At 38.7% G+C, this 10,000-nt stretch overlaps 1 protein-coding gene across 3 annotated transcripts in view; it reads left to right on the forward strand.

The window, feature by feature from the left end:
• col11a1a (collagen, type XI, alpha 1a) overlaps nt 1–8,917 on the forward strand; it is a 240,558-nt gene extending 231,641 nt beyond the window's left edge. For all 3 annotated transcript variants that reach the window (XM_061922326.1, XM_061922327.1, XM_061922328.1), the window contains 2 exons: nt 2,720–2,953; nt 6,255–8,917. In XM_061922326.1, coding sequence (XP_061778310.1) covers nt 2,720–2,953; nt 6,255–6,401 — 381 coding nt within the window. In that variant the 3' untranslated portion in view covers nt 6,402–8,917. The remainder of the gene's footprint in view (nt 1–2,719; nt 2,954–6,254) is intronic.
• Nucleotides 8,918–10,000: the final 1,083 nt, after the last annotated feature.

Below are 10,000 nucleotides of genomic sequence, written 5' to 3' on the forward strand. Positions count from 1 at the left end.
TATACAGATGTCCACGTATGCATTACACATATACATACATATATATGTTTATGTATAGACCTGGGTCATATTGCAGTCGACACGTATCTCTTATGTGTGACTGCCATCTACTGGTCACATGTATCATTTCACCATGCTTAGAGGCCGGTAAGCAAAACCAGAATGAGTCCTTTCATTAGTTTTGAGGGGGGTAAAATGGTCCGGAAAATACAGTATCTGCTTTCAATTCACGGTCCGGCCGGTTCAATTCCCTTTCCAATACTTTATATTGTATACGTATATATATATACATATATACACGTTATATAAATATACACACACATATATATATGTATATACAATCACACTTATATACATGTATACACACATACACATTTATATATACATTATATAAATGTCCACATATGTGTTACATATTTATATGTGTATGTATAGACCTGGGTCATATTGCAGTCGACACGTATCTCTTATGTGTGAGTGCCATCTACTGGTCACATGTATCATTTCACCATGCTTAGAGGTCGGTAAGCAAAACCAGAATGTTAGTTTTGAGGAGGGTAAAATGGTCCGGAAAATACAGTATCTGCTTTCAATTCACGGTCCAGCCGGTTCAATTCCCTTGCCAAACCTTGCGGTACTAATCAAAACCTTGGACACGTAAAAGAGTCCTTCCGTGAAGGATGTGAGTGCCGCTCAATCAAACTGCTGTCTTGTGCCTGAAAAGAAGCCCGACTTTCACGCAAACTGAATGCAGTTTTTTTCTTGTTAAAAGTAGTAACTTTTAACGTTGTTATGATCAGAGGTGGGTAGAGTAGCCAGAAATTGTACTCAAGTAAGAGTACTGTTACTTTAGAGATGTATTACTCAAGTAAAAGTAAGGAGTAGTCACCCAAATATTTACTTGAGTAAAAGTAAAAAGTATGTTGTGAAAAAACTACTCAAGTACTGAGTAACTGATGAGTAACCTGATTACGGCAACAAGTAATGCACAAAAAACATAAAAATAGCAATGAGCAAATTCATAGCCAGGAATATCTCTTAAGCAACTAAAACAATAATATATATTAAATAATAATACATTAAAATGAAAAAATTAAGGCAAATTGAGCCACAATAACTTAACAGCACCATAGGCTCAGTAGGCATTTTTTGATTGATTGATTGATTGATTGATTGAAACTTGTATTATTAGATTGCACAGTACAGTACATATTCTGTACAATTGACCACTAAATGGTAACACCCCAATAAGTTTTTCAACGTTAATCAATTACTTAATAAATGACCAAGTCAAGGTGATCTACCTCATATATACATATATATATATATATATACACAGTATATAATTTATAGTTTTTTATTTTGCCGTTTTTGTTGAAATGTTAAAGGTGTTTTAATGAACATACATGCATGTTTAACATATAGATTCCTATCTTTCATGAAGACAAGAATATAAGTTGGTGTATTACCTGATTCTGATGACTTGCATTGATTGGAATCAGACAGTATAGTGCTGATAACATCCACGTTTTCAAATGGAGGAGAAAAAAAAGTTCCTCTTTTCTGTCTAATACCACATGAAAGTCGTTGGTTTTCGGCATCTTATCTGTCCAGCTTCCATATTCGTTTTTATACACTTTACAAGAAATACATTGGCGGCAAACTCCGTAGCTTGCTCGCTTGTTTGCGCCGGCTTTCGGAGACTCTTATTTTGTTAGCGCAGGCGCGATGGAGCGGCGCTTTTATTGTGAAGACAGGAACTGTGCGATCAGCCTTTAGGCTTTTGACGGGAAGTACGGTTGAAATAAAAAGTGTCTTTTTTTCCTTTACACTTTTGATTGATTGATTGAAACTTTTATTAGTAGATTGCACAGTACAGTACATATTCCGAACAATTGAACCCCTAAATGGTAACACCCTAATAAGTTTTTCAACGTTAATCAATTACTTAATAAATGCCCAAGTCAAGGTGATCTACCTCATATATATATATATATATATATATATATACATATGTATACACAGTATATAATTTATAGTTTTTTATTTTGCCGTTTTTGTTGAAATGTTAAAGGTGTTTTAATGAATATACATGCGTGTTTAACATAGAGATTCCTATCTTTCATGAAGACAAGAATATAAGTTGGTGTATTACCTGATTCTGATGACTTGCATTGATTGGAATCAGACAGTATAGTGCTGATAACGTCCACGTTTTCAAATGGAGGAGAAAAAAAAGTTCCTCTTTTCTGTCTAATACCACATGAAAGTCGTTGAAACTTTTATTAGTAGATTGCACAGTACAGTACATATTCTGTACAATTGACCACTAAATGGTAACACCCCAATAAGTTTGTCAACATGTTTAAGTCGGATTCGACGTGTGACGGTCACGTGACCGCCTGGTTTTGTTTGATTGGTTCAACGTCACCGGTGACTGCATTTGATTGGTGAAACGCAGGCATGCGTAGTTCCTACTTTGAATGCGTGTCTGACAAAATCAAAACAAACAAAACGTGCGAGCTGATTGTAGCCGAGTAAAAGTAGCGTTTCTTCTCTATAAATATACTCAAGTAAAAGTATGTTGCATAAAAACTACTCTTAGAAGTACAATTTATCCCAAAAGTTACTCAAGTAGATGTAACGGAGTAAATGTAGCGCCTTACTACCCACCTCTGCTTATGATGGATGGTTTTGTTCCCTCCCCCCCCCCCGCAAGCTTTCCTACGTGGACGCGGAGGGCAACGCCATCAACTTGGTGCAGATGACCTTCCTCCGACTGCTGACCGCTTCGGCCCGGCAGAACTTCACCTACAGCTGCCACCAGTCGGCCGCCTGGTACGACGCCGGCAGCCAAGGCTACGGCAAGTCGCTGCGTTTCCTGGGCGCCAATGACGAGGAGATGTCGTACGACAACAATCCCTACATCAAGGCCCTCTCGGACGGATGCGCGGTAAGGCCGGATTTTGTATTTATTTATTTTTTTTCACTTGTTTTAACTCAGGGCCCGCATGGAGGACTGATAAAATCATGGCGTGATCCAAAACCCCGAAACCAGGGAAGTTTTTCACGTTGTGTAAATGGTAAATAAAAACAGAATACGGCGATTTGCAAATCCTTTTCAACTTAAAGACTGCAAAGACAAGATACTTAAAATCGTACTAAAACCCACTACTAGCGACCACGCAGTCTGATAGTTTATATATCAATGATGAAATATTAACATTGCAACACATGCCAATACGGCCGCTTTAGTTTACTTAATTGCCATTTTAAATTTCATGCTAAAACGTCGCGGTATGATGATATCACGCATTGTAGAGGACATTTTGTTCCAGCACCGTTCCCAGCTACAAGTCGTCCGTTTTCATCGCATAATTCCACAGTATTCTGGACATCTGTGCTGCTGAATCTTTTTGCAATTTGTTCAATGAATAATGGAGACGTCAAAGAAGAAAGCCGCAGGTGGGAAGCGGTGTATTGCGGCCGCCTTTAGCAACACAAACACAGCCGGCGTTTCATTGTTTACATTCCCGAAAGATGACGGTGAAGCTTTACCATGGAACAGAGCGGTCAAGCGAAGACGGTTGGATTGGACCACACACACACAAAGTACAGCGTATTATGCGGCGATCATTTCGAAAGATGGTGCTTCGAAGAAGGTCCATTGATAAGGGCAGAAGTGAAGTGAATTATATTTATATAGCGCTTTTCTCTCAAGTGGAGAAGTTCAAGTTCCTAAGAGTCTTGTTCACGAGTCAGGGAAGAGTGGCTCAAAGATAACATCTGCGCTTGAGGCCACCCCTCAGACAATAACTTTTTGTCCTTGCACAGATAGAAAAAGTACAGCTTAAGCACAATAGCTAATAACTATAGCAACGGACTTTAAGCATACTAAAGTTGTGAAGTGAATTATATTTATATAGCGCTTTTCTCTAGTGACTCAAAGCACTTTACATAGTGAAACCCAATATCTAAGTTACATTTAAACCAGTGTGGGTGGCACTGGGAGCAGGTGGGTAAAGTGTCTTGCCCAAGGACACGACGGCAGTGACTAGGATGGCGGAAGCGGGAATCAAACCTGCAACCCTCAAGTTGCTGGCACGGCCACTCTACCAACCGAGCTATGCCGCCCAGAGATGGGCATCGCCACCACCCGTCGACTGGTGCTGAAGAAAGGTGCGGGGCCGACCTTCAGGTTGTGCAGGTGTGACCATATAATCTCACTAAAACACTAGTAACACCATAAGCAGATAAGGGATTTTCCAGAATTATCCTAGTAAATTTGTCTAAAAACATCTGAATTTTTTCTAGTCCTTCACTCTCTCTTTCCTCATCCACGAATCTTTCATCCTCGCTCAAATTAATGGGGAAATCGTCGCTTTCTCGTTCCGAATCGCTCTACCTGCTGGTGGCCATGATTGTAAACAATGTTCAGATGTGAGGAGCTCCACAACCCGTGACGTCACACACACATCGTCTGCTACTTCCGGTACAGGCAAGGCTTTTTTTATTAGCGACCAAAAGTTGCAAACTTTATCGTGGATGTTCTCTACTAAATCCTTTCAGCAAAAATATGGCAATATCGCAAAATGATCAAGTATGACACATAAAATGGACCTGATATCCCCGTTTAAATTTAAAAAATCTCATTTTAGTAGGCATTTAAAGTTCACACTGAAAAACGTAGAATTTAATGGCAGCAACACGTTGCAAAAAAAGCCGTCACATGTGCATTTTTACCACCGTGTTACATGGCCTTTCCTTTTAACAACACTCAGTAAAGGTTTGGGAACTGAGGAGACACATTTTTGAAGCTTTCCAAATGGAATTATTTCCCATTCTTGCTTGATGTACAGCTTAAGTTTTTCAACAGTCCGTTCCGGTGTCATAATGCGCCACACATTTTCAATGGGAGACAGGTCTGGACTACAGGCAGGCCGGTCTAGTACCCGCACTCTTTTACTATGAAGCCACGCTGTTATAACACGTGGCTTGGCATTGTCTTGCTGAAATAAGCAGGGGCGTCCATGGTAACAACATATGTTGCTCCAAAACCTGTATGTACCTTTCTGCATTAATGGTGCCTTCACAGATGTGTAAGTTACCCATGCCTTGGTCACTAATGCACCCCCATACCATCACAGATGCTGGCTTTTACACTTGGCGCCTAGAACAATCCGAATGGTTCTTTTCAGAGGATACAACGTCCACAGCTTCCGAAAACAATTTGAAATGCGGACTCGTCAGGCCACAGAACACATGCATCAGTCCATCTTAGATGAGCTTAGGCCCAGTAAAGCCGGCGGTGCTTCCGGGTGTTGTTGATAAATGGCTTTCGCTTTGCATAGTAGTTTTAAATTGCACTTACAGATGTAGCGACCAACTGTAGTTACTGGCAGTGGTTTTCTGAAGTGTTCCTGAGCCCATGTGGTGATATCCTTTACACACCGATGTCGCTCTTTGATGCAGTACCGCCTGAGGGATCGAAGGTGCGTAATATCATCGCTTGCAGTGATTTCTTCAGATCCTCTGAACCTTTTGATGATATTACAGACCGTAAATGGTGATATCTCCAAAACCCTTGCAATAACTGGTTGAGAAATGTTGTTCTTAAACAATCTGCTCAGTCATTTTTTGAGAACGTGGTGACTCTCGCTCCGTCCTTGTTTGTGAACGACTGAGCATTTCAAGGAAGCTGCTTTTTATACCCAATCATGGCACCCACCTGTTCCCAATCAGCCTCTTCACCTTTTGGTTGTTCCAAATAAGTGTTTGATGAGCATTCCTCAAATTTTTCAGTCTTTTTTGCCACTTGTGCCAGCTTTTTTGAAACATGTTGCAGGCATCATATTCCAAAAGAGCTAATATTTGCAAAAAATAACGTTTTCCAGTACGAACATGAAATATCTTGTCTTTGCAGTCTATTCAATTGAATATAAGTTGAAAAGGATTTTCAAATCCTTATATTCTGTTTTTATTTAGCATTTACACAACGTGACAACTTCACTGCGTTTTGGGTTTTGTAAGTTAAAAATAAAGACGGCCTCTGATTGTTTTGGCCAGAAAGAGAACGAGAACATTCTGAAAATGTACGTATTATAAATAAATCTTCTTAACAAAACACTTGAAAATTCGTAGGAAAAAAATCACCATGAAAACCACATTAAACGTAGACTTTGTCTCTCTGAGATAAATCGTATTCATCTCGTTTTTTTCGCTCCCTCGACTGACCGTTGTCGTCTCTTTTGCAGACGAGGAAGGGCTACGGAAAGACTGTGATGGAGATCAACACTCCCAAAATCGATCAGGTTCCGATCATCGACGTCATGTTGACCGACTTCGGGGACCCCAATCAGAAGTTCGGCTTCGAAGTCGGGCCCGTCTGCTTCCTTGGCTAAAATAAAACCACACGAGATAAGGAAACCAAAAAAAAAAAAAAAAAGGACTTGATGGGGACTTAACCCCGCCGCCCCTCCCCCCTCCTCCCTCCATTTCCTTCGCCACATGCAAGTTTTGAACGAGTGTAGCAAACATGTCCTGTCCGTGTCTGCACGAGCACAAAAAAAAAAAGGGTGAAGGACATTTCGATGAGGAGGTGAGGCGACACAGGTGGACACGGACCTCCTCTCTGGATCTTAAAGGTGCTGTACCGGAACCAATGGTGCTTGTTTAAAGACACACACACTCACACACACACACACACACACACTGGTTTTTGTTCATGACTTGTGGGGACCACCCTTTCTACAGGTTGTGGGGGCATACAAAAAATGAGGTACTACTTCAGAATGGATCAGACTATCATTTAAAAAGGTTTCCCTTAAGAGGACCTGTTTTTTTTTTTGTCCCCCTACCGTCAGAGGTCCCCTAAAGGTGTGTAAACAGAGCGATGTCCCCATTAAGTAATAATTGCCAGAACATACACATACAAGTTTGTGTTCATGACTTGTGGGGACCACCCTTTCTACAGGTTGTGGAGGCACACAAAAAATGAGGTACTACTTCAGAATGGATCAGACTATCATTTAAAAAGGTTTCCCTTTAGACGACCTGTTTTTTTTTTGTCCCCCTACCGTCAGAGGTCCTCTAAAGGTGTGAAAACAGAGCGATGTCCCCATTAAGTAAGAATTGCCAGAACACACACACACAAGTTTGTGTTCATGACTTGTGGGGACCACCCTTTCTACAGGTTGTGGGGGCATACAAAAAATGAGGTACTACTTCAGAATGGATCAGACTATCATTTAAAAAGGTTTCCCTTTCGGGGACCTGTTTTTTTTTTTGTCCCCATACCGTCAGAGGTCCCCTAAAGCTGTGTAAACAGATGTCCCCATTAAGTAAGAATTCACCAGAACACACACATACAAGTTTTTCTTCATGACTTTTTGGGACCACCCTTTCTACAGGTTGTGGAGGCATACAAAAAATGAGTTACTACTTAAGAATGGATCAGACTACCATTTAAAAAGGTTTCCCTGTTTTTTTTGTCCCCATACCGTCAGAGATCCCCTAAAAGTGTGTAAACAGAGCGATTAAGTAAGAATTGCCAGAACACACACACACACACACACATACAAGTTTTTGTTCATGACTTGTGGGGACCACCCTTTCTACAGGTTGTGGCGGCACAAAAAAAATGAGGTCAAATGGCCACTGCCCAATTAGCTCATACACGTCTTTAAATCTCTGGATTTATGAAGTAACGTGCTGTTCATACTTACTGGGGAACCTGGGGAAAAAGAGTTCATATGGTTCATGTGGACCAGATTTCAAATATTTTGCATCATTCACACAAATTTGTACGTGACTACTGAGGACCATTAAAAAAAAAAGCAGCGAGTGCAGTACCAGCTTCTTCAGAATGGATCAGACTATCATTTGAAAAGGTTTCCCTTTCGGGGACCTGTTTGGTTTGTGCCATCAAAGGTCCTCTAAAGGTGTGTTAACAGAGTGATGTCCCCATTAAGTAAGAATTGCCAGAACACACACTCACATATACTGGTTATCATTTGGATTGGGGACCAAGTTTTTGTTCACGACTTTTGGGGACCACTCTTTCTACATGTTGTGGAGGCCTAACAAAAATGAGGTAAAATGGCCACGGCCCAGTTAGCTCATACACATCTTTTTTGTAAACAGTGCAATGTCCCCATTAAGTCCGAATTGCCAGACCACACACACACACACTGCCACACATACACACACACACACACACACACACACACACACACACACAAGGGTGCTAAGAAAAGGAAGAATAATAATAAAAAAAACTGTAATTATTTTGTACATTACTGTTATTTCTGAATCCACTTTCAAAACTTGCATGTGCCGTCACATTTCCCGGCTCTCTTTTTTTGAAGTCCAGCCAATACCGTGTCGCCTTTTTTTTTCCATTTTTTCCCAGGAGGCAAATAAAGTGAGCGTCCAAGCCAAATGTAGACGTTGCCCTTTGTAAATATCGACGGTCCAAAGCTTGAGTTCCCAACAACCACACACTCACGTCATGGCATTCATTTAATTAATTTAATTCTATTGTTGTTGCCTTTCTTCTTTTTTTTCCCCCTGTTTTTATTTCCTCTGACAGGCTTTTCATTTTGGTTTTATACCTCAGACTTTCTTGATTACCTTTTGGGGATGCAAGGATGTTGTATATACCTTAATTAATTAAGCAAGTACGTTGATATATTTTTCGGTGGGGATTTTTTTATGTTTTGTTTTGTTTTTGTTTTTTTTTCCAAAGAGGCAGTCACGCGACTGCTGAACATCCACTGTTCCCAAAAAAAACAACAACACACACTTCTGTGAATGCAATGAGAAGGTGACCCGTTTTTGTAACTAAAGAGAAAATGTTTTAATGTTGCTTTTTATAGTTCAATTAAATATTAAAACTGGATTCTAAACAACAGTGAAATGCACTTGTCAGTGGTTTGCGTTAATGCATGCACCAAATGTACACAATTACAATTTTATATATATATATGTATATATATATACATATATACATGTGTGTGTATATATATGTATATATACATATATATATATATATATATACCGTATGTATATATATATGTATATATATGTACACATATATGTATGTATACATATATTTATGTATATAAACACATACATATATATACATATATGTACACATGTATGTATGTGTGTGTATATATGTATACATATATATATATACACATATGTATATAAATACAAACATACATATATATGTATGTGTGTATATATATATATATATCGAAATACATTTTGGTACTGGTACCAAAATGTATTTCGATACTTTTCGGTACTTGTTAATACTTTTCTAAATAAAGGAGACTTTATTTTAACAAAAGATCTTACGGTATATTGAACATATGTTTCTTATTTTCTATACCGGGGGGTACCGTTACTTTTTAGTGGCGGTATAGTACTGAATATGATTCATTAGTATCGCGGTACTATACTACTATACAAATACCGGTATACCGTACAACCCTTATATGTGTATATACATATATGTATATGTGTATATACATATATGTATATGTGTATATATGTATGTATATATATATATATATGTGTGTGTATACATGTATGTGTGTAAATATATTTATATGTATGTATATATATATGTATGTATGTATATGTATATATGTGTATATATATATGTACATACATATATGCATATGTGTATATATGTATATTTATACATATATATATATATATATATATATATATATATATATGTACATGTATGTATGTAAAAGTTTATCATGTACATTATCAGGACGAGGCAGGCATGCTAATAGCTAAGCTAACCGCTACGCCAGCGATAAACAACAGAAAACATTCATGCTTAGTAAAGTTTAAGAAGTGTAGACGGAACCGGATATTAACTGGATATCAAGAAGTAGATAAATAAGAGTCGATATGTCCAACTCCTTTTAGCACACAGGAGGGCAAAAAGGATTCAAATGAGTCCTTTTTTGACATTATT

This window comes from Nerophis ophidion, linkage group LG15, assembly GCF_033978795.1.
Source record: "Nerophis ophidion isolate RoL-2023_Sa linkage group LG15, RoL_Noph_v1.0, whole genome shotgun sequence".
Lineage (NCBI taxonomy): Eukaryota > Metazoa > Chordata > Actinopteri > Syngnathiformes > Syngnathidae > Nerophis > Nerophis ophidion.